Raw genomic sequence first — 27977 nt, 5'->3', positions numbered from 1 at the left:
CATTGGGGAGCAGGGAACATTTTGCAGTATTGAAGTAATGTCTAATGTCTATTCATGTGATATCTGAGTGACTCAAACAATGCATCAAAATCTATGAACTAAAAATCATTAGCTGACATGGACTAGTTGACCAGGACATTTCAGACCAGTTATAAATATCTCTCTATGGTCTGTAATGACTAACATGATAAGAGGAACTGACGATGAACTACCCAATGTCTACATTGCACCTTGTGCATTCTACTATTACAACTTTCAAGAGTACGTTTGTAGCCGGACTGAGTTCCTTAAAACCACCGGGTTAGATAATGAGTCAGACTATTACTGTGTAACTGAAGGACAGTCAAGTGTTCTGCCTCCACTTACTATGTTGAACAGAATCCCAGTCAACTAAAGAACAGTCAGTGTTCTGCCTCCACTTACTTTGTTGAACAGAACCCCAGTCAACTAAAGAACAGAGTTCTGCCTCCACTTACTATGTTGAACAGAACCCCAGTCAACTAAAGAACCGTGTTCTGCCTCCACTTACTATGTTGAACAGAACCCCAGTCAACTTCTTCTCCATCAGAATTAATCAGCCCTCCAACTTCCTCTGCATTATCCGTCTCCCCTTCTCCATCCTCCTCCACCTCTTCCTCCACCTCTTCCTTCTCCTCTTCCTTCTCCTCTTCGACTTTAGCCTTCAGCCCCAGTGTTTGACAGAGGTCCTGTAGGTTATCAGATACCATCTCCTGCCCCTGTGATGTGTTCTCCTTCTCACAGTGGATGGGTTTCTCTGCTTCTGTTGTGTGTGACCTCTGGTGCAAGTTCAAACTTCCTTTTGTAGCAAAATTCTTCCCACAGTCGGGGCAGGGGTATGGCTTCTTTCCCGTGTGCATTCTCATGTGGATCTGTAGAGACGATGCATTTTTTAAATGTTTCCCACATTCTGAGCAGCAGTGAGACAACGTCTTAGTTTTGTGATTATCCTGGTGTTGTTCAGGTTCTGCTGCTGATGCAGAGAGACTCTCCTCGACTTTTTTGCCGTGCGATTGCTGGTGTATTTCTTTCAAACTTAGCGAGTCCGGTTTCTCTCCTGTGTGTTGCAGCTGGTGTCTTTTCAAGGATGTACAGAAGGTGAACCTCTTGTCACACTCGGAGCAGGCGTACGGCTTCTCTCCAGTGTGCAGTTTCTGGTGTTGTTTAAGATATGCTTTCTGAGTGAAGCCCTTCCTACAGACGGAACAGGAGAAAGGCTTCTCTCCTGTGTGGGAGAGCTGGTGGGCAGTCAGGTTGGCTTTCTGGGTGAAGCACTTGCCACAAACAGAGCAGGAGAAAGGTTTCTCACCAGTGTGCACTAGCATGTGTTGGTTCAAATTTCCCTTTTGGTTGAAGCTCTTCTCACACACGGAACATTTGTAAGACTTCTCCCCGGTGTGTTTCAGCTCATGTGATTTCAAGGTGTGTAGATAAGTATAACTCTTCCCACACACGGAGCAAGAGTGAGGTTTTTCTCCCGTGTGTGTCAGCAGGTGTCTGCGTAGTTTGTAAGCGCTAGAGAACTCTCTTCCACACTCCAGGCAGCAGTTCTTTGCCTGTTCAGGATCTCCCGATATAGAGGGACTGCCCTCCCCATTAGAACAGTGGAACCGCTGGTGTGTCTTCAGATGTTCCTCCCGAGTGAAACTCTTCCCACAGTCAGAACAGAAGCAGGGCTTCTCTCCTGTGTGAGTCAGAAGGTGTCGTTGTAGTTTAGACGGACATGGGAACTCCTTCCCACAGTCCAGGCAGCTGTAGCTCTTCCTGGGTTTGGGACTGGTCTTCTTCTCTCCTGTGTGTGTTGTGTTACGATGTTTTCTTAGATAATGCTGGGTAGGGAACTCCTCTCCACACTCTCTGCAGCTGTGTGTGTTCTTGGCTGTGTGATTGTCCTCCTGTTGTTCAGGTTCTCCTGAGGTAGAACTTGTCCCCTCACTGTCAGAGTGACGGCTGGAACTCTCTCCTGTCTCTCCTGTGGGGATATAGGAAGAGTCTGATCAGGATTGCTTGAGTGGAAACCAAAGGGGTGTATTCATTAGTGTACACTGAAGCAGACAAAAATAAGTGTTTCTTATAGTCCCTTTCCCTGTTTCGGACATCCCAGCTTGTGTAAGTGTTGCACTGTTTTGTTAACGCTGTACCTAAACAACAGTCAGATCGTTTAAACATTCAGTCTGCCTCATCCTCCACCTACTAAAGTTAACGGAAATCTCTCAACCCGACTTACCTCTCAATCTTAGAAAGTCACTGAAGTAGTCAAGGTTCCTAGGAACCATCTCTGGACCGCTGGTTCTCTGGTCACCATGGACACAGTCAGGAACCAGTAGGTTTGCCTGGGGTTCATCAAAATCCTAATTTTAAAAAGTACAGTCAGAGATAGGCCTAGAAGATAATGTCATGTCATTGGTTTTGGTCTTAATAACAAACTGACTTGATAAAATAGTCCTTACTACTTGACAAATGTATATCAACTTCTACAAATGACAAGCTAACCTTGAACAAGACATTGACAATGGAGTTTACTAAAGCAGAGCTATGTATTTACATAACTAGCTAACCAGCTATATCTATATATCTACCTGCTGTATATATGGCTTTGGGCTCAAGCAAAACATGCTTTAGTTTCAGGGCAACTAGCTAGCTTAAGCTCACTTCTCACCTCATACATTGTGTGAGCCGAAGCGACAACAAAAAAATAGCCGAGAAAATGTGGTTCTCTGGCTGTAGCAAAAAATGAGATCAAATGTTGCTTTGCTAAGAGAAATCACAGCTGTTTTGCAAAAATAGATAGCAGGCTAAGTTAGCATAGCATACTGAGCTAGCTAACGGTACTTAGCTAGCTAATAATGTTAGCTTAACTTGTCGTTTGAAACTTCACGTCTGGCTGGTTTAATAGTTCCATATCTACGTTATCACAGGATGGAAATAATCTACGCCAATTATAGTGAAGATATATTTGTAAATAACTATAGCTACAATGCTTTTGAGTAAGGTTTATCTAAGTAGGCTAGCTAATGTTGACAGAACCGCCTAGAACTACTTCCGGGGCAGCAGCTAACCCGGAAGTTGATGCCATCACTGGACGCCATTCCACATAGTTTGGATATGGCCATTCTTTGATCGCATTAACGGTGAGGGGAGAATGGGAAAATGTTTAAATAAATCAGGTTACTAAAACATTAGGTATTGGTTTTGTCCAAACGGTGTAGTTAGCTAGTCGTTACGGTTACATAACTGTTAGCTAAGTAACGTTTCGTCATCAGACAGATACATTTTTAGCGTGGTACTGTTGGCTAGCTAATAGCTCCTGCGAACTAATTTGAAGCTCTGCTCAAACAGAGTCGACGGAGGAGTAAAACGACGATAGTTTTCTATTTCTATTTTGTAAATAAAGGCAGAGTGACTGTACATATAATCAATGAGTTACTGTTGTACCTAATGTTCGTGTTACACTAGTTAACGTTAGTTAGCTTCAAAATACAAGCCCTCATCGTGGGAACCTTGACATTTCATGTATATCTTACAAAAATATTTTTATTGCCATTAATATTTGTTTTATTATATTGTTCTATTAAGTAAAAATTAAATAGTGACAGTAAATTAAAAGTCAATGTTTCACGGACTTGACAAATATAGAATGTCACTATACATAATGCACGCCTGTATAAAATGTTTTTGTTTTACACCATATGTCCTATTTACACAGGTGACCTCACAAGGGCTTCCACAGGTGACCTCACAAGGGATTCCACAGGTGACCTCACAAGGGATTCCACAGGTGACCTCACAAGGGCTTCCACAGGTGACCTCACAAGGGATTCCACAGATGACCTCACAAGAGATTCCACAGGTGACCTCACAAGGGATTCCACAGGTGACCTCACAAGGGATTCCACAGATGACCTCACAAGGGATTCCACAGGTGACCTCACAAGGGATTCCACAGGTGACCTCACAAGGGATTCCACAGGTGACCTCACAAGGGATTCCACAGATGACCTCACAAGGGATTCCACAGGTGACCTCACAAGGGATTCCACTGTTCTGGTGACAGGAAGAAGATCGGACCCTGAAATAACTTGTCTTTGACAGAGACTCATAATGCAGCACTTCCCGAGGCTCCCAGTGTGGCAGGAGATATAGGAGACCTGTGAATACACAGGAGATAGACACACCTCACACTAGTGACAGCTCCATTCAATAGCAAGTTGTTATTTTTATTTTTACAAAAAAAAAAAACATTCTAACTCTGCTGAGACAAAATGAGTTCTGAGAAGGAAGCGTTGATGGATGAAATCGAAAAGAGTTTATGGAATTTAACTGAGGACAATTTACGCTACCTGTGTGAACGTTGTGGATTAGATGGCTCTGAAATTAAAGGGATGAATCATCGCTTATTAAGGCGTAAAGTCATGGAGGAAATGTGGGACAATACGGAGTCAATGAAATCAGAGGAGCAGGGAATGTCTTGGTTAGTCCAACTGAAAGAGGACATCAGGAGGACACAGGAGGAGGGTAGCAGTGCACTTATGAGTCCCAGCCAATCAGAGGATGTAGACCGCGATGAAGAACACAACAAGGGGGACAGGGATTGGTTGCCGAGCAACGGACTGACAGCAGAGCCCTCGCATCCCAGCCAATGTGATGATGATGATGCTGTCGACTGTGATGAAGAATGGAATGAAGAGGGAGGAGCTGGGTTGCTTAGCAACACACCAGACCAGAGTAAATTAAAGAGGCACATCAGATCGCACACTGTTAAACAACACACAGTGAATCCCTCAGTGAAACCTCACCACTGCTCGGATTGTGGGAAACAGTTCATTGTAAAATCAAGCCTTAAACATCACCGGCTAGTTTTTCACACAGACCACCCTCACCGCTGTGGTCAATGTAAGAAGAGCTTCATAACTGCAGGAAGGCTGGAATCACACACAAAAACACGACACCCGCCAAGTGATCCTCTGAAGAACCCACATGTGTGCTCTAAATGCGGTAGGGCATTCGCTGTGGCTGCCAGTCTTAAGAGACACCTGAGAACTCATACTGGGGAGAAACCGTACGTCTGCCCCCAGTGTGGAAAGGACTACAGTGACTGTGGAAACTTGAGGAAACACATGAGAAGAACTCACCCAGTAGAAGAGATGGTTGTGGAGCGTTTCGCCACTCAGAGGAGCATCCCTACAGGGAATGTGGAGGAAATGCAGGACAATACGGATTCAATTAAATCGGAGGAGCAGGGAACATCTTGGTCACTCCAACTGAAAGAGGACCTCAAAGGGATACAGGAGAATGGTAGCGCTGTACCCATGAGTCCCGGCCAATCCGATGACGATGGTGCTGATGACGACGATGATGACGATGATGACGATGCTGCAGACTGCAACGTTAAGGACAGGGATTGGTTGCCAAGCAACGGACTGAAGGCGGAGCCCATGAGTCCCAGCCAATCCGATGACGCTGTAGACTGGGACGAGGAGGACAGGGATTGGATGGCTAGCGATGGGCTGGAGGTGGAGTTGTCTCCAGAGAGACACACACCAGAGCAGAGAGTGAGAGAAGTAGGTACTTAAATTCCTGTTAAACATTAGCTTTTAGAAATCAGCATTCTTTTAAAACACAGACCATAAAGTGTTTTAAACCATTTCCCCTGCTTTTTATATTGAAAGTCAACCGTTTTTTAAACCATTTCCCCTGCATTTTTATATTGAAAGTGAAGTGTTTTTTTTACTTCAATAGAGTGATCAATAGACATGCAACTACAGTTTTAATTCACATGCATTTCATCAGATGCCAACTGAAGCTATTTGGCTAGCAGCCACACAAGTAAATGAGCTTTTACACTAAAAAACAGGGTATATTTTACCAAAACGATGCACGGCCAACATATTTATAATGTTTATCATAGAAAGAATGGAGCCAGATACATGTCCTGATGTTTTGCTTTGAAGTTAATCTTTAAGCATTGTAACTGAACTGAAGCACACAGCAGTCAGAGTGGTGGAATGTAATTGGTCAAGACGAGAGCGAAGATATTTCATCCGATTGCGGAAGTGCAACTTGAAGCACAAAAAAATGTGTCCGTTTTTTAAATTCATGATTTGGAGTGAAACCTACTGAAGTTTTACAAAGAAACGCAACATATTTTTTATCTTTCCTTTTATGTGTAAAGAACGGCGTTAATGCGACCTCTGCTTGAAGTGTGTTTCTCTTTCCTTGAGTCCTCTCATCGTTGATTCCTGGACCTCCTCCTGTAAATGCATTGGAGAAGGTTCTAGGTTATTTCCCTTTACCCTCCAATGTATTTTAAGAAGGATGCCGATTACAGAAGGTTCTAGGTTATTTCTCTTTATCCTCCAATGTATTTTAAGAAGGATGCCGAGTAATCGACAGATGAGAGGAATCAAGGAAAGACTTTTGATTTTCTCTGCAAAAATGACTCGACTGGCTGGAAAGTTCCAGCCCTGATTCATTACATCTCTATTTTCTTATGATTTTCTAGGACAAACCTCCCCCGCCCCCCTTTGCCCTCCCAGAGTCCCCGGTAGCGGTCCCCGGTGCCTCTCCCGGTAGCGCCTTAATGTGCGGTCTGAAGAGGGTGTCCGTGCGGCTTGTCGACTGCAGGAAGACACCGGGGCAGAGTGGCCATATAATACACAAGACAACACAGACGGGAGAGAAACCCCACAGCTGGTCTAATGCTGAACAACACAAAACCCTCTCAGGAGACAGGCCTGGCTCCCATATCTGTGATCACTGTGGGAAGAATTTTACCACTGCTACCAATCTGAAAACGCATTTACCGTGTCTGTCTGGAGAGAAACCACACGTCTGCTCTGAATGCGGAAAGAGTTTCACACAGGCCGGCTGTCTTAAGAGACACCTGAGAACTCATACGGGGGAGAAACCGTACGTCTGTCCTCATTGTGGGAAGGCTTGTACTGATTCTGGAAACTTAAAGAGACACATCAGAAAAACTCACCCAGGAGAGGAGGTCATTGTGAAGAGACTTGCCTATCAGAAGAGCGTTCGTAATGCTAAAGAATACAAACAAGCCCACTCCGGAGATGGCTCTCATATCTGTGATCACTGTGGTAAGAATTTTACCACAGCAAGAAGTCTAAAACTACACATACAGTCCCTGCAGAGAAGGAGAGAGAACTTGACTGCAGAGAAAGCTCATGTGTGCTCTGAATGTGGAAAGGGCTTCCATCAGGCTGGAAGTCTTAAGAGACACCTGAGAACTCATACTGGGGAGAAACCGTACGTCTGCCATCATTGTGGGAAGGCTTGCAGTGATTCTGGAAACTTACAGAAACACATCAAAAGTCACATGGGTAAACAACACACAGTGAAACCTTACCTCTGCTCTGATTGTGGGAAGCAATTCATTGGAAAACAAAGCCTTGGACATCACCGGGAGGTTTTTCACACAGATCACCCTCACCGCTGTGGTCAATGTAAGAAGAGCTTCATAACTGCAGCAAGATTGGAATCGCACATAAAAACAAGGCACCCGCCAAGTGATCCTCTGAAGAACCCACATGTGTGCTCTGAATGTGGAAGGGGATTCCCTGTGGCCGCCAGTCTTAAAAGACACCTGAGAATCCATACTGGGGAAAAACCGTACTCCTGCCCTCAGTGTGGAAACAGTTACAATGATCGTGGAAATTTAAAGAAACACATAGGAACTCACACAGAAGAAAAACCTTACCACTGCTCGGTGTGTGGGATGAAGTTCCGTCATACAAAAACGTTACAACGGCATCACCAGGAGAACCACAAGGGGGAGACACTGGGTCCCATCCACAGGCACCAAGACCCTCTTCCATGCCCCCACTGCGGGGAGGAGTTCTCTACCAAGGCTCTTCTGAAGGATCATCTACGGACCCACTCTAGCCGGGTTCACTGCTCCCGATGCGACAAGACCTTCTCCACTAAAAGTAACTTACTGGTTCATCAGCGGATACACACTGGAGAGAGGCCTTACCTTTGCCCTCAGTGTGGAAAGAGTTTTTCTCTGGCAGGGAGTTTAAAACTTCATCTCCGGATTCATGCGGGTGAGAAACCTTACTGCTGTACTTACTGTGACAAGAGATTCACAAGTAAGAGTCACTGCAATCTTCATCTGCGAATCCACACTGGAGAGAAGCCGTACCAATGCCCTGACTGCGGGAGGTGTTTCGCTGACGGGAATGTCCTGAAAAACCACCGGAGGACCCACACAGGAGAGAAACCGTTCCAGTGCCGCTTGTGTGATAAAGCCTTTGCTCAGTTGAGCAGTCTGAAGAAACATCAGGAGACACACAGGCAAACTCAGCCTGTCTCTGTCCCAAGACTCCCTAATCCCTACCCACCACACAATCAGCATGTCCCTTATCCCTACCCATCACAGATTCAATGGTAACCTTGTTTACACCTTACCAAGTTGTCCGGTGTCCTGTTACCTGGTAACCTATCTGTTACCTGGTAACCTATCTGTTACCTGGTAACCTATCTGTTACCTGGTAACCTATCTGTTACTCTGTTACCTGGTAACCTATCTGTTACTCTGTTACCTGGTAACCTATCTGTTACCTGGTAACCTATCTGTTACCTGGTAACCTATCTGTTACCTGGTAACCTATCTGTTACCTGTCCCAGATAGGAAGGATGCATTTCTAACGTATTGGGACAGGAACCTAGACTCAGTCTGTCCCAAAAACCCAACCTGCCATGCACTCTGTGAATGGTAAGCTTGCTTATTAAACCTGTCCAGTCCCTTGTAGATAACTAGATGGAAATGAATTGAAGGATCCATTTTCTTTTATTTTCATTTGTTATGATTTTATTGAGGCAGGTTTGCAGTCATTGAGGGTTGATTTGCTGTATATAGAGCTTGGAATAGAATGGTATTTTGTCCATCTGTCTCAAAATAATTATTTTGCTCAAAGTTCATATTTTATCTCCAGAGTTTTGTATTCGCAGTTGATATTTGATATGTTGTTCATTTTAAAAAGTGTTTAAAATTCATGGCCGAACCTCAACTGGTGGAAATAAAATGGTGACAACGATATGTTGTCGGGGTAATTCTTTTTCTAATTCTTTGAGTAATTCGTTTTATGAATAAATAAGGGTCCTAGGCAGGGGTCAAAGTTAGCCGGTGTGCTCTGGTACCGCGACCCGGAAAAGAAATAGTGGGGGTACACCGTACCGGTAAAATGTGAACCAATCACAATCATTTCTAAGAAATACCAAGAAAATTACACCATTATTTGACAATACCGCATGTCAGCTGCATGAAAATGATTTGACTTGAAAACTGGCAGTAAACCCTCAAAGTTGCATTGTAATTCCGCGAGAACACTAAAATGTTGCCAAATTAAAGAACAGCAGTGTGTAGTGTGAATATGGTGTACATACAGTACCAGTCAAAAGGTTTAGAACACCTACTCATTCAAGGGTTTAGAACACCTACTCATTCAAGGGTTTAGAACACCTACTCACTCAAGGGTTTAGAACACCTACTCATTCAAGGGTTTAGAACACCTACTCACTCAAGGGTTTAGAACACCTACTCATTCAAGGGTTTAGAACACCTCCTCATTCAAGGGTTTAGAACACCTACTCATTCAAGGGTTTAGAACACCTCCTCATTCAAGGGTTTAGAACACCTCCTCATTCAAGGGTTTAGAACACCTACTCATTCAAGGGTTTAGAACACCTACTCATTCAAGGGTTTAGAACACCTCCTCATTCAAGGGTTTAGAACACCTACTCATTCAAGGGGTGTTTCTTTATTTTTACTATTTTCTACAATGTAGAAAAATAGTGAAGACATCAAAACTATGAAATAACACATATGGAATCATGTAGTAACCAAAACAAGTGTTAAAACAAATCTAAACATATTTTAGATTTTGGATTCTTCAAAGAAGCCACCCTTTGCCTTGACGACAGCTTTGTGATAGGAGAAAACTGAGGATGGAATAATTTGGAAAAGCTCCAGTGCCCTCCACTAATATTGGCACCCTTGGTAGACATGAGAAAAAAGTTTATTGTTTATCCTCTTGGTCTTTCATTCAAAATATCCACAAAAATCGAACCTTTAATTAAAGAAAAAATAATTGAAAGAAAAAATAAATTCTAATCATAAAACAAATATTTTCTCAAATATGTGTGACACAATTATTGGCACCCCTTCATTCAATACTTTGCGCAACAGCTCTGAGTCTTCTCCTATAATGGGTAAGGAGGTTAGAGAACACATGGCAAGGGATCTGAGACCATTCCTCCATACAGAATCTCTCCAGATCCTTCAGATTCCCAGGTCCACGCTCGTGGACTCTCCTCTTTAACTCATCCCACTGGGTTTCTATGGGGTTTAAGTCAGGGGACTTGGATGGCTATGGCAAACCCTTGATTATGTGGTCAGTGAACCATGCTGGAAGATCCAACCAAGGCCCAGTTTAAGCTTCCTAGCAGAGGCAGTCAGGTTTTGATTTAATATCTGCTGGTACATGATGGAGTCCATGATACCATGTATCCTAACAATTTGTCCCGATTTGTTAACATTTACAGTTGCTTTAAACTTCTTAATTATATCGCCCTTGATAGTGGAAATGGCATTTTCAACCGTTGAGCTATTTTCTTATAGCCATTTCCTGATTTGTGCAGCTCGACAACCTTTTGTTGCACATCATTACTGTATTCTCAGGTCTTTCCCATGGTGATGGTTGACTATGGGAACTTGGCCTCTGTGTCACCTCATATTTATTCCCCAGTGAAACAGGAAGTCAACAGGAAGCTTACCTCTTAAGTGGTCCTAATCACTCAGGTGAACTTAAAAATGTAAAATATGAATGGGAACATAGTTCAGTTAGATTTTACTCATAAGAATTTCTAGGGGTGCCAATAATTGTGGCACACATATTTTAGAGAAAAATATATAATTAATTTATTTCACGTTTTTTTTTTCTCAATAATTTTACTTTAATTAAAGGTTCGATTTTTGTGAATGTTTGAATGAAAGACCAAGAGGACAAACAGCAAATAAATGTTTTTCACAGCCCGTTTTGCTCATATTTACCAAGGGTGTCAATATTAGTGGAGGGCTCAGTATGAACCTTTGGTCCTGAATACAAGCTGTTATGTTTGGGGGAAATCCAATACAACACATTAATGAGTACCACTCTCCATATGTTCAAGCACCGTGGTGGCTGCATCATGTTATGGGTATGCTTGTCATCGATAAGGACTGGAGTTTTAGAATGGAGCCAAGCACAGGCAAAATCCTAGAGGAAAACCTGGTTCAGTCTGCTTTTCACCAGACACTGAGAGATGAATACACCTTTCAGCAGGACAATAACCTAAAACACAAGGCCAAATCTACACGGTAGTTGCTTACCAAAGAAGACAGTGAATGTTCCTGAGTGGCTGAGTTACAGTTTTGACTTAAACATATATGAAAATCTATGGCAAGACCGGAAAACGGTTGTCTTGCAATGATCAACAACCAATTTGACAGATTTTGAAGAATTTTGAAAAGAATAATGGGCAAATGTTGCACAATCCAGGTGTGGAACGCTCTTAGAGACTTACCCAGAAAGGTGCGACTACAAAGTATTGACACGGGGGTATGAATACTTATGTAAACAAAATATTTCAGTATTTTAATTTTCAATAAATTTGAACACATTTCCTAAAAACATGTTTTCACTATGTGTAATCTATGCATCTATATGTCATTTTATGAATAGACAAGTAAAAAAAAACATGGTAGGTCTCATACCGGTAACGAATTGAATTTCACCCCTGGTCCTAGGTACATGATGTCTTGTGTTGTCTTTATCATGTCCACCTAATAAACAGGTGATTGTTGATAACATGGTTCGGTCATTTAATGAGGAGCTGGCTTCTACTGTCTGGTACAACTTATCCTATCATTCACCGGAAGAGAGAGAAGGGATGGAGTGGGTGGGAAGGTTTGAAGAATTGTCAAGTCTTGAAATAAGGGCTTTTATTTAGAAGGATTTCTTATTACCATACCGGAAATGACGCCATCGACATGCTCCCGGAGGTCAAAAAGGTATACATCAGGACACATCGGAAGGAAAGTCACAGACTATATAATAAAATATATTTAGAGTAATCAGGTATTTCGTATGCGCATATAGCGAAATTATATTCACTTTGTCGATAGGTATAGCCATAACCATGTAGTCGTAAACTAGCTAGGTCCACATGGATAGCCTGCAAAGTTAGCCCACGCTGATCTAGCTAGCTCCGCTAACGTTAGCTGCCTTGTACACCGCTAGCTATCTAGCTGTAGTTGTTGTAGCGTGGACTGTAAGACAAACCCAATATTACAGTCCACATTATAACAGCTATTGGATTTATTATGCTTGCTAGTTACGTCCCGACTGATTTGCTCCAATGTTGGGATTGATTTGGGTCCCCTACACAAGATGAATAGAATAGCTAAGTAACTAGCTAGCCAGCTAACTCATGCTAACAGAGCAATGGCCACGTTCCAGGCTGATCTCAAAACGGCTGGTTATATGTTTTAAATATCAGTTAAATATGACATGAAATTACAGATGAGTGTTTTGATGTATAAATATTTTTTACAGGTACTCTAAAGTCCTGCCATTGACTGCATTGTCGTTGTTGCCACACGAGCAGAACAATATGAATCCACTCAGTTCAGAGAAGGAAACATTGATGGATGAAATCGAAAAGAGTTTATGGAATTTAACTGAGGACAATTTACGTTACCTGTGTGAACGTTGTGGATTAGATGGCTCTGAAATTAAAGTTATGAATCATCGCTTATTAAGGCGTAAAGTCATGGAGGAAATGTGGGACAATACGGAGTCAATGAAATCAGAGGAGCAGGGAATGTCTTGGTTAGTCCAACTGAAAGAGGACATCAGGAGGACACAGGAGGAGGGTAGCAGTGCACTCATGAGTCCCAGCCAATCAGAGGATGTAGACCGCAATGAAGAACACAACAAAGGGGACGGGGATTGGTTGCCTAGCAACGGACTGACAGCGGAACCCTTGCATCCCAGCCAATGTGATGATGATGATGCTGTCGACTGCGTTGAAGATTGGAATGAAGAAGGAGGAGCTGGGTTGCTTAGCAATGGACTGGAGGCGGAGTCAGCTCCAGATAGCCACAGTTACGTGAGTATTTCCCAGGCAGAAAGTGTTCTGTTTGTCAACAGTCTTCCCCTTGATTCCTTGACCTCCTATAAATGCATTGAAGGAGAATATCGGAGGTTCCTCCTCTTGGGACTTTTATCCTCCAATGTATTTTAAGAAGACCAAGTAATCAAAGATGATGTGAATCAAGGAAAGACCTTTGAGATCACCTTTTTAAAAAAAAAAACATTTTAGTCACTTAGCAGACACTCTTATCCAGAGAGACTTACATTTATTTAACTAGGCAAGTCAGTTAAGAGCAAATTCTTATTTGCAGTGACGGCCTAACCCCGGGCCAAACCCTAACCCGGACGGCGCTGGGCCAATTGTGCGCCGCCCTAACATGAGCAATTTGGGTTAAGTGCCTTGCTTAAGGGCACTTTGACAGATTTTTCACTTAGTCGGCTTGGGGATTCAAACCAGCAACCTTTTGGTTAATGGTCCAATGCTCTTAACCACTAGGCTACATTTTGAGACTTCAAAATTCCTTGACAAGTACGAGAGTGTTTCTCACCCTGATTCTCTATTTTTATGATTTCCAGGACAAGCCTCTACCACCCCCCTCCAATCTCCCAGAGTCTCCAGGTCATGCCTCTCCCAGTAGGGCCTTATTGTGCGGTCTGAAGAGGGTGTCTGTACGGCTCGACGACTGCAGGAAGACACCAGGGCAGAGTACCCATATAATCCACAAGACAACACAGACAGGAGAGAAACCCCACAGCTGGTCTAATGCTGAACAACACAAAACCCTCTCAGGAGACAGGCCTGGCTCCCATATCTGTGATCATTGTGGGAAGAATTTTGTCACAGCTACCAATCTGAAAACACATTTACTGTGTCTGTCTGGAGAGAAACCTTACATGTGCTCTGAATGTGGAAAGAGATTCACGCAGGCCGGCAATCTTAAGAGACACCAGAGAACTCATACTGGGGAGAAGCCGTTTGTTTGTCCTCGTTGTGGGAAAGACTACAATGATTCTGGAAACTTAAAGAAACACATGAGGTCCCATGCTGTTAAACAACACACAGGGAACCCCAAAGTGAAACCTTACCTCTGCTCTGATTGTGGGAAGCAATTCATTGGAAAACAAAGCCTTGAATATCACCGGGAGGTTTTTCACACAGATCACCCTCACCGCTGTGGTCAATGTAAGAAGAGCTTCATAACTGCAGCAAGATTGGAATCACACATAAAAACAAGACACCCGCCAACTGATCCTCTGAAGAATCCACATGTGTGCTTGGAATGTGGAAGGGGATTCCCTGTGGCCGCCAGTCTTAAAAGACACCTGAGAATTCATTCTGAGGAGAAACCGTACTCCTGCCCTCAGTGTGGAAACAGTTACAGTGATCGTGGAAATTTAAAGAAACACATCAGAACTCACACAGAAGAGAAACCCTACCACTGCTTGGTGTGCGGGATGAAGTTTCGTCATACAAAAACGTTACAACGGCATCACCAGGAGAACCACAAGGGGGAGACACTGGGTCCCATCCACAGGCACCAAGACCCTCTTCCATGCCCCCACTGCGGGGAGGTGTTCTCTACCAAGGCTCTTCTAAAGGATCATGCACGGACCCACCCTAGCCGGGTCCACTGCTCCCAGTGCGACAAGACCTTTTCCAATAAAGGTAATTTACTTGTTCATCAGAGGAAACACACTGGAGAGAGGCCTTACCTTTGCCCTCAGTGTGGGAAGAGTTTCTCTCTGGCAGGGAGTTTAAAACTTCATCTCCGGATTCATGCGGGTGAGAAACCTTACTGCTGTACTTACTGTGACAAGAGATTCACAAGGAAGGGCCACTGCAATAGCCACATGCGAATCCACACTGGAGAGAAACCGTACCAATGCCCTGACTGCGGGAGGAGGTTTGCTGACGGTAACGTCCTGAAAAACCACCGGCGGACCCACACAGGAGAGAAACCGTTCCAGTGCCGCATGTGTGATAAAGCCTTCGCCCAGTTGACCAGTCTGAAGAAACATCAGGAGACACACAGCCATAATCACACTGTAAGGTAAAGCCTTCGCCCAGTTGACCAGTCTGAAGAAACATCAGGAGACACACAGCCATAATCACACTGTAAGATAAAGCCTTCGCCCAGTTGAGCAGTATGAAGAAACATCAGGAGACACAAATCCAGCCCGTCTCTGTCGGGAATCGCTACGTACCACACAATCAGTCCATCCCTAATACTTACTCACCCTGTCCCTTTGGCTCTCACCTTTCCATGTTGGCAGTTCTAGGGAGGGATTTGGGACCAGGGGACTGAAGTTACCAGAGACAAACAGCTGTAAAAACAACTTTGTATCGCCGACTTCCTCTCATTAGGGGCCATCGGAAGGCATTGGATCAGGTGTCTTCTTGATCTCTGGTTTTAAAAGACTTGTCAGCAATCTTACCAACCATGACCAGTTCATTTTATATGACAAATGTGGGTATCCTGTTAGCCTGACATCCAGACCTGTTTTGTGCTAACATTCCACTCTCCATGCCATGTTTGGCATATTAGAATTAGAAAAAATGGATACTGTGTGGAATGTAAGCACAACTAGACTGCTACCCAGGCTAGTATCTTGTATGTCTAACAATTTTTTTTTTTTCTGTCTCAAACTGAAATGATTCTGCTCGGCTCCCCGTTCAAGTTGAGTTCACATTTTAGCCCGGGAGTTTTTGTATTAACTGTTGATGTTTAGATATGTTGTCCATTTGAATTTATTGCTGAACCCCAACTACAGTTAATAAAAATGGTGACCGCAATGTGTTGTTGGAGTAGATTTTTGAGTAAGAATGTTTATGCATAACCTAGGGTCCTAGCATAATCTAGGTTCCTGGCATAACCTAGGGTCTAAGCATAACCTAGGGTTCAAGTATAACCTAGGGTCCTGGCATAACCTAGGGTCTAAGCATAACCTAGGGTTCAAGTATAACCTAGGGTCCTGGCATAACCTAGGGTCCTGGCATAACCTAGGGTCACAGCATAACCTAGGGTCCTGGCATAACCTAGGGTCCTGGCATAACCTAGGGTCACAGCATAACCTAGGGTCCTGGCATAACCTAGGGTCACAGCATAACCTAGGGTCCTGGCATAACCTAGGGTTCAAGTATAACCTAGGGTCCTAGCATAACCTAGGGTCCTGGCATAACCTAGGGTCCTGGCATAACCTAGGGTTCAAGCATAACCTAGGGTTCAAGCTGTAGTAGGATGTCCCTTGCGGGTATCCGTACCTATGTAGGACATGCGAGGGTTAGGTTAATAAACAGGCTGGAGCTAGAACCTCGTTGTTGCGCGTCCTTATTTTAGATCATACTACATGGTGTCAGAAGTGGTTTTAAAATTCACAGAAATGTGAAGGACGTACCAAGTAAATCATACATTCAGACTGTTTCAAAGCAGGGAGGGGACAGTGTTGGAGATAAAAACAGCGCATATCATTATTTTGCTAGCTAACGAGCAAGGACTAAGTTACTGCTAAGCAACATGTTGCAAGAGGAAGAAGCTGGCGGGATTTCAGGGTTTGCGACTCTCAAGTTTAACGGCCTCTGGCGCCAACACGGACAGGCCAGTGGCTAGTGCTGACGGATTTGGCATTAGTCCCCCGGAGAATTTTGATTGTATGGACATTCAAAACTGGCCGAAATGGATCAGGCGCTTTGAAAGGTACAGGGTAGCATCAGGCTTAAACGTGAAAAATGAGGCATTTCAAGTTAATACACTGATCTACTCTGGGTGATGAAGCCGAGGATATATTAAATGCTTCAACGTTGACCGAGGAAGAGAAACTTAACTACAGTGGCGTTTTAAAGACTGTTTTGAAACGCATTTTGTAGGGAGACGCAACATTATTTTTGAGAGAGCTAGGTTTAATATGCGCAAACAGGAGCAGGGTGAAACCACCGACAGTTTTATCACAGCTGTTCACAAACTAGCAGAACATTGTCAGTTTGGCGCGCTCAGGGAAGAGCTGATCCGAGATCGGATTATAGTGGTAATAAGAAATATATCACTTTCTGAAAAGTTACAGTTGGATTCCCAGTTTACCTTGTCCAAAGCTGTAAACCAGGTTAGGCAGAGGGAGACAGTGAAAAGCCAGCAGACGATTCTGCGCGACAGCAGCTCCTTGCAGAGCGAAGAGAGTGAGGAAATACATGCATTTTCATACCGAGCTAAAAAAAACGGAGGAGAACACAGAACAGAGACACACACGGAGAAAACAATCACAGACAGCACCAATAGCTAGTTCAAGTGTTTGTCGCAAATGTGGGAAGTCCCCCTTTTCCACAGATGGAAAGATTGCCCAGCAAAGGATGCGGAATGCAGGAAATGTCACAGGAGAGGAACTTTTCAGCTGTCTGTCGATTAAAGCAAATGCATGAGGTTTCAGAGGAGGTACAAGCAGGACAGCATCTTTCTGGGAGAAGTAAAGGAAAACAACGCTGGCTGGCATTCAGACATTAAACTCAATGGGGAGATTGTGTCATTTAAACTAGTCACTGGGGCAGCAGTGACAGCTATCCCAACTAGGCTGTATAGCTATAGCAGAGATGGCCCTTTGCTCTCTACAAACAAAAAAACTGTACGGGCCCAGTAATACGATTTAACCAGTGGTAGTTCACTTGGTGATTAAACTGGAGAGTAAAGACAAAAGTGCCATCCAGCCTGTCTTCGCCAGACCGTTGCTGGGGCTGCCAGCAATTGAAGCATTGCAACTCATTGAGAGAGTGAGTGAACTGGAGGACCCAGGTGAGGTTTTCAAAAATAAATTCCCAAAAGTATTTTCTGGTCTAGGAAGGATAGAAGGTGACTACAAAATCCGCTTGAAAGAGGATGCTGTCTCCTATGCCCATACCACCCCCCGCCAGAGTAAAGGAAGAGTTGGGGAGGATGGAAGAAATTGGGGCGGTGTCTAAAATAGAGAGTCCCACAGACTGGCGTGCAGAGATGGTGGTGGTCCCAAAAGCCAATGGGGACATAAGGATCTGTGTGGACATGACTAAATTGAATGAGGCACTCTGCAGAGAGAGACACATCATACCATCAGTGGAGCAGTCACTGGCTCAGTTGGATGGCTCACAAGTCTTCACAAAGCTGGATGCCCGCTCAGATTTCTGGCAGATACCGCTGTCATCACAGAGTAGGGCACTCACAACGTTTATAACACCGTTTGGCCGTTACTGTTTTCATGTTTTGCCATTTGGAATCGCTTCCGGTCCTGAGCATTTCCAAAGACGCATGTCCCAGCTGTTGGATGGGCTGAGTGGCGTCATAGTCCATGCGGACGATGTGCTCGTGTGCGGAAGGGACAGAGCAGAACATGATGTAAGGCTCACAGCAGTTCTGACCCGACTCCAGGAGACTGGCCTGACACTCAATGAAAAATGCACTTTTGCACAATCAGAGGTCTTGTTCTTGGGGACACAAAATCATTTTGATTGGCTGTGCCTGGCTGCCCAGCGGGTGGGCCTGGCTGCCTAGTGGGTGGGCCTACACACTCCCAAGCCCACCCATGGCTTCACCCCCTGCCCAGTCATGTGAAATCCAGATTAAGTCCTAATGAATTTATTTCAATTGATTGATTTTCTTATAAGAACTGTAACTCTGTAAAATCATTGAAGATTGGGTTTATAGAGCAATCAACGCAATTATCACGACATAGGTTGGGTTTATAGAGCAATCAACGCAATTATCACAACATAGGTTGGGTTTATAGAGCAATCAACGCAATTATCACAACATAGGTTGGGTTTATAGAGCAATCAACGCAATTATCACGACATAGGTTGGGTTTATAGAGCAATCAACGCAATTATCACAACATAGGTTGGGTTTATAGAGCAATCAACGCAATTATCACAACATAGGTTGGGTTTATAGAGCAATCAACGCAATTATCACAACATAGGTTGGGTTTATAGAGCAATCAACGCAATTATCACAACATAGGTTGGGTTTATAGAGCAATCAACGCAATTATCACGACATAGGTTGGCTTTATAGAGCAATTGGCTTTATAGAGCAATCAACAATTATCACAACATAGGTTGGGTTTATAGAGCAATCAACACAATTATCACAACATAGGTTGGGTTTATAGAGCAATCAACGCAATTATCACAACATAGGTTGGGTTTATAGAGCAATCAACACAATTATCACAACATAGGTTGGGTTTATAGAGCAATCAACACAATTATCACAACATAGGTTGGGTTTATAGAGCAATCAACGCAATTATCACAACATAGGTTGGGTTTATAGAGCAATCAACACAATTATCACAACATAGGTTGGGTTTATAGAGCAATCAACACAATTATCACAACATAGGTTGGGTTTATAGAGCAATCAACGCAATTATCACAACATAGGTTGGGTTTATAGAGCAATCAACACAATTATCACAACATAGGTTGGGTTTATAGAGCAATCAACGCAATTATCACAACATAGGTTGGGTTTATAGAGCAATCAACGCAATTATCACAACATAGGTTGGGTTTATAGAGCAATCAACGCAATTATCACAACATAGGTTGGGTTTATAGAGCAATCAACGCAATTATCACAACATAGGTTGGGTTTATAGAGCAATCAACGCAATTATCACAACATAGGTTGGGTTTATAGAGCAATCAACGCAATTATCACAACATAGGTCGTAATATGGCTTTTTTTTGTTTTTCCTTTATTTAACCAGGCAAGTCAGTTAACAACTAATTCTTATTTTCAATGACGGCCTAGGAACAGTGGGTTAACTGCCTGTTCAGGGACAGAGCGAGCTGACCTTGTCAGCTCGGGGGTTTGAATTTGCAACCTTCCGGTTATTAGTCCAACGCTCTAACCACTAGGCTACCCTGCCCCAGTGACTTAACCCGCTCACCGCTACTGCTTTAAGAGCCGCAAAACGAGCAGCAACGCTCCTCAGGGTGTGAACTCTGTGGATTTGGAAAGTAGAAGTGCTCCTGAGTAGAATGGATCCCCTTTTACTGCGACACAACGTACAGGCAATTATGTACAGTCCAATAAATGATGAGAGTACACACACACACACACCAAAATTGTTGACCATTTAAATATCAACAATTGTACACATTTTTCATTTATTTTCGCCCAAATTATTAATTTACAAAGTATACAAGGACTGGACTATTATTCTGAAAGATTCCAAAACTCGTGACACGGAAGTGCTTAGTTATGCCAGAGCTATTATAGAATGAGGAGATAAGAATCTCAGCTGGATCTGAATGTCGACCCATATGCAGTGGTGTAAATAAAGTACTTTAAAGTACTATTTAAGTCGTTTTTTGGGGGGGATATCTGTACTTTACTTTACTATTTATATTTTTCACAACTTGCATTTTTACTCCCCTTCAGTCCTAAAGAAGATCGTGTACTTTTTACTCCATACATTTTCCCTGACACCCAAATACATTCTGAATGCTTAGCAGTTCAGTAAAATTGTCAAATTTACCCACTTTATCAAGAGAAAGTCCCTGATCATCCCTTCTGCCTCTGATCTGGCAGACTCTCTAAACACAAACGCATCGTTTGTAAATTATGTCTGAGTGTTGGAGTGTGCCCCCTGGCTATCCATACACTTAAAAAACAAGAAAATGGTGTCTGGTTTGCTTCATATAAGGAATCTGAAATTATATTATAATTTTACTTTTGATACTTAAGTATGTGTAAAAACCAAATACTTTTAGACTTTTACTCAAGTAGTATTTTACTGGGTGACTTTCACTTCTACTTTTCTATTCAGGTATTTAAACTTTTACTGAAGTTTGACAATTGGGTACTTTTTCGATCTCTGCCAACATGAATGTCGACCAATGTGTTGCGTCACGTGGTTGTAAAAAACGAATCGGCACGCAATTCCTTCTTAAAAGTCAGGGAATGGGTCGAGACACCGGCCTATTTTCCTCAATAGTACGTCATGTCATGATTTTAAAGCTATACGATATCACAGGGAACAAGTTAATTATCTCACACCCCGATAAATTTTTTTTTTGAATGTTGTACTTCTTGTTCACGTAATTCATGCTAATGTTGGGTTTTTGAGCTGGAGCCCAATGGACTCCCATTCACTTCCTTAAAGGAGTTGTCCAATAATCACCCAGAATGCACCACGCGGCCCATTGACGAAGCATGGGCAACATAATCAATGGTCCTTAACACGATTACACTGGAGTTTCTCATCTCCATAACTGTATCTCTGGTTATTCTTGCCCGCTTCACAACGGTATCAATACCAAAGATGGTGGACGCCATTCTTATTTGATTGAAGCAAGAATTTTTGGAATATAGCTAGTCAGTAAAGCATTAGGTGTCGGGATTATTCAAACGATGTAGTTAGTTCGTCGTCAGGGTTGCATAGCTTAGTTACTGTTATGTACCTGGTCTTCAGATTGCTACTTTTTTTACTTGGGTTGCTAGCTGCTCAATAGCTCCTGCTAACTCATTTGAATCTCTGCTCAAACATCGTCGATACAGGAATAAAACGACAATTGTTTTCTGTATGGTACGAACAGGCAGGGGACTCTACATATAATTAATGAGCTGCTGTACCTAATGTTCCTGTTATGTTATTTAGCTAGCTAGCTTCTAAAATTCCAAATTGTAACCTTCAAAATAAAAGTCCTCATTTGTGGGAAACCTTTTCAATTTAAATGGTATTAAAGATCACTAATATTGTTATATTATATTGTTCTATGAAGTAAACATGAAATGGTGACGGGGAAATATAGAACATTTAAACATTTGATGGACTTGACAGAAATAGAATGTCACGACATATTTGAAAGGCTTTCGTCCCCGTTAGGACGGGGTTCGTTTTACTGGGGGAGATCGCGTAAAGTAATTATGAGCACAGAACTCAACTAACCGAATTTTTTTCCCCTTGCGAATCTGGCATGTCCAGTAATTTTCACATGGAGGGAGAATAATAATTCTAGCCGGAATAACCTACAGTCTTTTTTTGTTGTTGTTGCAAACTCCAAGATCCTCTGATAGTACTTATCCTTAGCGAATCGACATCACTGTGTTTTGAGCGCTATTACAGTGTTTAATAGGTGCTGCTTGCAGTTTGGGTAAGAACATGGGAACAAAGGCTGTGCAGTGCTTGCTATGTACATAGCCTACAGATTAATTCAATGTGTCTGTCATATATAAACCTTCCTAGTGCCTATTTCTCTTTTTAAAAGATTAAATGCATGCTATTCTGCCAATGAATTGATAAATGGCCAAATACAACAGCTTGAAATAGATGTCAGCGTACAGTTCACGGTTCTTATTGGTATTATTTAGATTTTCTCCAATCTTAATGCATGTCAATATTATATTAGGCTATCCATAGACACGTTGCAATATCTGCACGCCTAGAACAGCCTCCAGGCTTCTATCATAACGGTCAAGTTTGAACGAGGAAAAATATAAATAAATTACAGGGGGCAGTTTGGTAAAAAACTGATCTCGTCCGAGTTGACCTTTACACCATGTCTGCCTATTTTTACACAGGTGACCTCACAAAGAGATTCCATTGTTCTGGTGACAGGAAGAAGATCTGGTGTTCTGAGATAACGCTCACCCTGGAATAACTGGCCAAACAGCACCTCCTGAAGCTTCCTGTGTGGTGCAGCGGTCTAAGACACTGCATCTCAGTGCTAGAGGTCATCACTACAGACCCTGGTTTAATTCCAGGCTGTATCACAGCGGTCTAAGACACTGCATCTCAGTGCTAGAGTTCGTCACTACAGACACCCTGGTTCTATTTCAGGCTGTATCACAACCGGTCGTTATTGGGAGTCCCATAGGGTGGCGCACAATTGGCCCAGTGTCGTCCGGGTTTGACCCGGTGTAGTCCATCATTATAAATAAGAATTTGTTCTTAACTGACTTGCCTAGTTAAATAAAAACTACAACTCCCAGTGTAAAGGGAGATATAGGAGACACCTCACATTAGTGACAGCTACGGTCAATAACCAGTTGTTGTAGATTTTTTTTAAACCAAGAAACATTCTAACTCTGCTGAGACAAAATGAGTTCAGAGAAGGAAACGTTGATGGATGAAATCGAAAAGAGTTTATGGAATTTAACTGAGGACAATTTACGTTACCTGTGTGAACGGTGTGGATTAGATGGCTCTGAAATTAAAGGGATGAATCATCGCTTATTAAGGCGTAAAGTCATGGAGGAAATGTGGGACAATACGGATTCAATGAAATCAGAGGAGCAGGGAATGTCTTGGTTAGTCCAACTGAAAGAGGACATCAGGAGGACACAGGAGGAGGGTAGCAGTGCACTTATGAGTCCCAGCCAATCAGATGACGTAGACTGGAATGAAGAGGGAGGAACTAGGTTGCCTAGCAACAGACTGGAGGCTAAATCTGATCTAGAGAGGCACACACCAGAGCAGAGGGAGAGTGATGTGACTACTTCCCAGTCTGAAAGTGTTTTTCTCAAACCACACGTGTGCACTAAATGTGGAAAGGGATTCCATCAGGCCGGCTGTCTTAAGAGACACCTGAGGACTCATACGGGGGAGAAACCATTTGTTTGCCCTTGTTGTGGGAGGGCTTGGAGTGATTCTGGAAACTTAAAGAGACACATGAGAAAAACTCACCCAGGAGAGGAGATGGTTGTTAAGAGGGTTGACACTCAGAGGAGTGACCCTACAGGAAGTAGGGAGGAAATTAATGTGGATTCAATTAAATCGGAGGAGCAGGGAACGTCTCGGTCACTCCAGCTGAAAGAGGAGGATGCTTGCGGTGCTCCCGTGAGTCCCAGACAGGCTCATGCTGATGATGTAGACTGCAACGTTGAGGACAGGGATTGGTTGCCTAGCATCGGACTGAAGGCGGAGCCCATGAGTCCCAGACAATCCGATGATGACGCTGCAGACCGCAAAGAAGAATGGAACGAAGCGGGAGGCGCTACGTTGCCTAGCGATGGACTGGAGGCGGAGTCGGCTCGAGAGCGCCACAGTTGCGTGAGTATTTCCCAGTCATTGTGTATTTTGTTCCCAACAGTCTTTCCTTGATTCCCCTTCTTTTTATAAATGCATTGGGAGGAGAATAACTGAGGCTCCACCTCTTGGACTTTGTCTTTCAAAGCATTTTGAGAAGGAGGCAGAGTAATCGAGGATGAGAGTCATCGAGGATGAGAGTCATTGAGGATGAGAGTCATCGAGGATGAGAGTCATCGAGGATGAGAGTCATCGAGGATGAGAGTCATCGAGGATGAGAGTAATCTAGGATGAGAGTAATCTAGGATGAGAGTAATCGAGGATGAGAGTAATCGAGGATGAGAGTAATTGAGGATGAGAGTAATCGAGGATGAGATTAATCGAGGAAAGACTCTTGAGACTTCAAAATTCCTTGACAGGAAGGAGAGTTTCCCACACTAAGGGTTTTTCTGGATCAAAAATGGACGTAGGGGGTGGGCGTGGCATGGGGGCGTGGCATGGGGTGTGTGGCATGGGGTGTGTGGCATAGGGGTGTGGCGTGGGGGCGTGGCAATGGGTACGGCATGGGGGCGTGGTATAGAGGCGTGGCAATGGGCGGGTTCGGCCCATTGGCTCAGTTGAATTTTGGACAGCATCTTAGAGGCCCCCATCTTGGCGGTCTACAGAATTCGTAGCATTTTTAAGCCAATTTTCTGCAACTCTTCAAATTTCTCCATGGAGCTGAGAGAGATTTTGCCGTTTGAAGCTAATTTCCCTGAACTCTATGCATTTTGCCATGGTTAATGATGTTTTATCTTGCTCAAACAAAGAAAATCTGAATCAATTCTGCTAAATGAATTGTTTTGGGCATTGTTTATTCTCCCTGACTGTCTAGTTTTTATTTTGATGATTGTTAGTTCTCAGATTATATTATTGATACATGTATCAGTCTGTTATCTTTTCTACATACTTTCTATTTGGTTTTAGTCCTTTACCCTGAAAGTGTTTTTCCAGGACTTCAATGACAGAAAAATCCCAGCACCCTGATTTTTGATTTCATGTCTATTTTTTCTGATTTCCAGGACAAGCCTCTCTTGCCCTCCTCCACCCTCGCAGAGTCCCTGAGTCGTGCCTCTCCCGGTGGCGCCTTATTGTGCGGTCTGAAGAGGGTGTCTGTGCGGCTTGTCGACTGCAGGAAGACACCGGGGCAGAGTGGCCTTCAAATACACAAGGCAACACAGACGGGAGAGAAACCCCACAGCTGGTCTAATGCTGAACAACACAAAACCCTCTCAGGAGACAGGCCTGGCTCACATATCTGTGATCACTGTGGGAATAATTTTACCACTGCTACCAATCTGAAAAGACACTTCCTGTATTTGTCTGGAGAGAAACCATACATGTGCTCTGAATGCGGAAAGAGATTCACGCAGGCCGGCAGTCTTAAGATACACCAGAGAACTCATACTGGGGAGAAACCGTACATCTGCCCTCGTTGTGGGAAGGCTTGGAGTGATTATGGAAACTTAAAGAGACACATGAGAAGGCATACTGTTAAACAATACACAGTGAAACCTCACCACTGCTCGGATTGTGGGAAACAGTTCATTGTAAAATCAAGCCTTAAACATCACCGGCTAGTTTTTCACACAGATCACCCTCACTGCTGTGGTCAATGTAAGAAGAGCTTCATAACTGCAGAAAGACTGGAATCACACATAAAAACACAACACCCGCCAAGGGATCCTCTGAAGAACCCACATGTGTGCTCTGAATGTGGAAAGGGATTCCATCAGGCCGGCTGTCTTAAGAGACACCTGAGAACTCATACGGGGGAGAAACCGTTTGTTTGCCCTCGTTGTGGGAGGGCTTGGAGTGATTCTGGAAACTTAAAGAGACACATGAGAAAAACTCACCCAGGAGAGGAGATGGTTGTTAAGAGGGTCGACACTCAGAGGAGTGAGCCTACAGAGAGTAGGGAGGAAATGAATGTGGATTCAATTAAATCGGAGGAGCAGGGAACGTCTCGGTCACTCCAGCTGAAAGAGGACATCAGAAGGATACTGGTGGATGCCAGCGGTGCACCAATGAGTCCCAACCAAGCCGATGATTATTCTGAAGACTGTGACGAGGGAGGAACTTGGTTGCCTAGCAAAAGACTGGAGGCGAAATCTGATCTAGAGAGGCACACGCCAGAGCAGAGGGAGAGTGATGTGACTACTTCCCAGTCAGAAAGTGTTTTTCTCAAACCACACTTGTGCACTAAATGTGGTAAGGGATTCAAAAAAAACGGCTGTCTTAAGAGACACCTGAGGACTCATACGGGGGAGAAACCATTTGTTTGTTCTTGTTGTGGGAAGGCTTGGAGTGATTCTGGAAACTTAAAGAGACACATGAGAAAAACTCACCCAGGAGAGGAGATGGTTGTTAAGAGGGTCGACACTCAGAGGAGTGAGCCTACAGAGAGTAGGGAGGAATTGAATGTGGATTCAATTAAATCGGAGGAGCAGGGAACGTCTCGGTCACTCCAGCTGAAAGAGGAGGATGCTTGCGGTGCTCCCGTGAGTCCCAGACAGGCTCATGCTGATGATGTAGACTGCAACGTTGAGGACAGGGATTGGTTGCCTAGCATCGGACTGAAGGCGGAGCCCATGAGTCCCAGCCAATCCGATGATGACACTGCAGACCGCAAAGAAGAATGGAACGAAGCGGAAGGCGCCCTTCGTTGTGGGAAGGCTTGGAGTTAATAAAGAGACCCATGAAAAAAGCTCAACCACCACCCAATCAGCATGTCCATTATCCCTACCTAATCAGCATGTCCCTTATCCCTACCCACCAACCAATCAGCATGTCCCTTATCCCTACCCACCACCCAATCAGCATGTCCCTTAGCCCTACCCACATCAGACACCATGGTAACCTGGTTTACACCTGTCCAATCCCTTACAGGTGTGTTTACTACTTCAAGGAAACAAGATGTGAAGCGTGTGTTTTTTTTTAAAGGGGGGTATATTTGATGTTGTAATTGTTTCTAATAGAGACAGGTTAGAAGTAGAGACAGAGACAGATGAGGAGGGAAGACAGTGAGGAGTAGATGCAGGGATTGAACCCTGGTCTCCAGTGGGGAGGCTGAGGCATACATAGAGCATCCAGCTGTGCTACCACAAGACTACAGGCTATGTACAGAAGGAAGCATTTCTAAAGTATTGGAACACTGCCCTAGACTCCTGTCCCAAATAACACCTTATGCGCTATATAGTGCACTACTTTTGACCCCTGCCCATCGGGGTGCCATTTTGGATTCAGGATGTCCCAAACCCCAACCTACCACGTGCCCTTGCTTGGCCCTCACTAGTGCTGTGGCGGTCAGCAGGTGATTGTCAAGTAAATAACTGCCGGTCTCATGGCAATTGACCATTTAATTATCATAAACATGTTTAGCCTACAAGCCACTGATTCGGACCTTTGGGCTCCCTAGTGGCGCAGCGGTCTAAGGCACTGCATCTCAGTACTACAGGCGTCACTACAGACCCTGGTTCGATTCCAGGCTGTAGCACAACTGGCCTTGATTGGAAGTCCCATAGGGTGGCACACAATTGGCCCAGCGTAGTCTGGGTTAGGGTTTGGCTGGGATAGGCCGTCATTGTAAATAAGAATTTGTTCTTAACTGACTTGCCTAGTCAAATAAAAAATACATTTAAAAAAGGTATAAACATTTAATATAATATATCACAATTGAACATAGCTTAATAAAATATAAATGATATTTTCCCCAAACGATTTCAAAGGAAGTGCACACATGCACTCAACTCTGTGTTGAGAGGTTAACAA

General features: G+C 43.6%; 4 protein-coding genes across 4 annotated transcripts; 3 read left to right on the top strand and 1 right to left on the bottom strand.

Moving 5' to 3' along the window:
* Positions 1 to 441: 441 nt before the first annotated feature.
* Positions 442 to 3056, bottom strand: LOC139395385 (oocyte zinc finger protein XlCOF22-like). Its single transcript, XM_071142962.1, has 3 exons — positions 2678 to 3056; positions 2246 to 2369; positions 442 to 1990 (listed from the first exon to the last, which is right to left on the bottom strand). The coding sequence occupies exons 1-3, from the start codon at positions 2684 to 2686 to the stop codon at positions 501 to 503; spliced, it is 1623 nt and encodes a 540-aa protein (XP_070999063.1). The 5' UTR covers positions 2687 to 3056; the 3' UTR covers positions 442 to 500.
* Positions 3057 to 3086: 30 nt separating this feature from the next.
* On the top strand, positions 3087 to 9071 carry LOC139395380 (zinc finger protein 585B-like). Its single transcript, XM_071142950.1, has 3 exons — positions 3087 to 3149; positions 3941 to 5579; positions 6521 to 9071. The coding sequence occupies exons 2-3, from the start codon at positions 4281 to 4283 to the stop codon at positions 8423 to 8425; spliced, it is 3204 nt and encodes a 1067-aa protein (XP_070999051.1). The 5' UTR covers positions 3087 to 3149; positions 3941 to 4280; the 3' UTR covers positions 8426 to 9071.
* Positions 9072 to 12073: 3002 nt separating this feature from the next.
* LOC139395383 (oocyte zinc finger protein XlCOF6-like) lies at positions 12074 to 15397 on the top strand. Its single transcript, XM_071142959.1, has 3 exons — positions 12074 to 12152; positions 12630 to 13185; positions 13746 to 15397. Exons 2-3 carry the CDS (start codon positions 12688 to 12690, stop codon positions 15222 to 15224), a joined length of 1977 nt encoding a protein of 658 aa, XP_070999060.1. The 5' UTR covers positions 12074 to 12152; positions 12630 to 12687; the 3' UTR covers positions 15225 to 15397.
* Positions 15398 to 23029: 7632 nt separating this feature from the next.
* LOC139395386 (zinc finger protein 432-like) lies at positions 23030 to 27010 on the top strand. The gene is made up of 2 exons (XM_071142963.1): positions 23030 to 24191; positions 25229 to 27010. The coding sequence occupies exons 1-2, from the start codon at positions 23241 to 23243 to the stop codon at positions 26891 to 26893; spliced, it is 2616 nt and encodes an 871-aa protein (XP_070999064.1). The 5' UTR covers positions 23030 to 23240; the 3' UTR covers positions 26894 to 27010.
* Positions 27011 to 27977: the final 967 nt, after the last annotated feature.

Source organism: Oncorhynchus clarkii, unplaced genomic scaffold (genome assembly GCF_045791955.1).
Source record: "Oncorhynchus clarkii lewisi isolate Uvic-CL-2024 unplaced genomic scaffold, UVic_Ocla_1.0 unplaced_contig_9334_pilon_pilon, whole genome shotgun sequence".
NCBI classification, from domain to species: domain Eukaryota; kingdom Metazoa; phylum Chordata; class Actinopteri; order Salmoniformes; family Salmonidae; genus Oncorhynchus; species Oncorhynchus clarkii.
This window is presented reverse-complemented; position numbering and strand designations above follow the sequence as displayed.

Bases quoted from the DNA above. Each gene is read 5' to 3' on its own strand.
- LOC139395383 (XM_071142959.1), top strand. From the start codon at position 12,688: ATGAATCCACTCAGTTCAGAGAAGGAAACATTGATGGATGAAATCGAA. The intron at 13,186-13,745 runs GTGAGTATTTCC...TATGATTTCCAG, and splicing joins CTCCAGATAGCCACAGTTAC to GACAAGCCTCTACCACCCCC.
- LOC139395385 (XM_071142962.1), bottom strand. The intron at 1,991-2,245 runs GTAAGTCGGGTT...ATATCCCCACAG, and splicing joins TGACTTTCTAAGATTGAGAG to GAGAGACAGGAGAGAGTTCC.
- LOC139395380 (XM_071142950.1), top strand. From the start codon at position 4,281: ATGAGTTCTGAGAAGGAAGCGTTGATGGATGAAATCGAAAAGAGTTTA. The intron at 5,580-6,520 runs GTAGGTACTTAA...ATGATTTTCTAG, and splicing joins CAGAGCAGAGAGTGAGAGAA to GACAAACCTCCCCCGCCCCC.
- LOC139395386 (XM_071142963.1), top strand. From the start codon at position 23,241: ATGAGTTCAGAGAAGGAAACGTTGATGGATGAAATCGAAAAGAGTTTA. The intron at 24,192-25,228 runs GTGAGTATTTCC...TCTGATTTCCAG, and splicing joins CTCGAGAGCGCCACAGTTGC to GACAAGCCTCTCTTGCCCTC.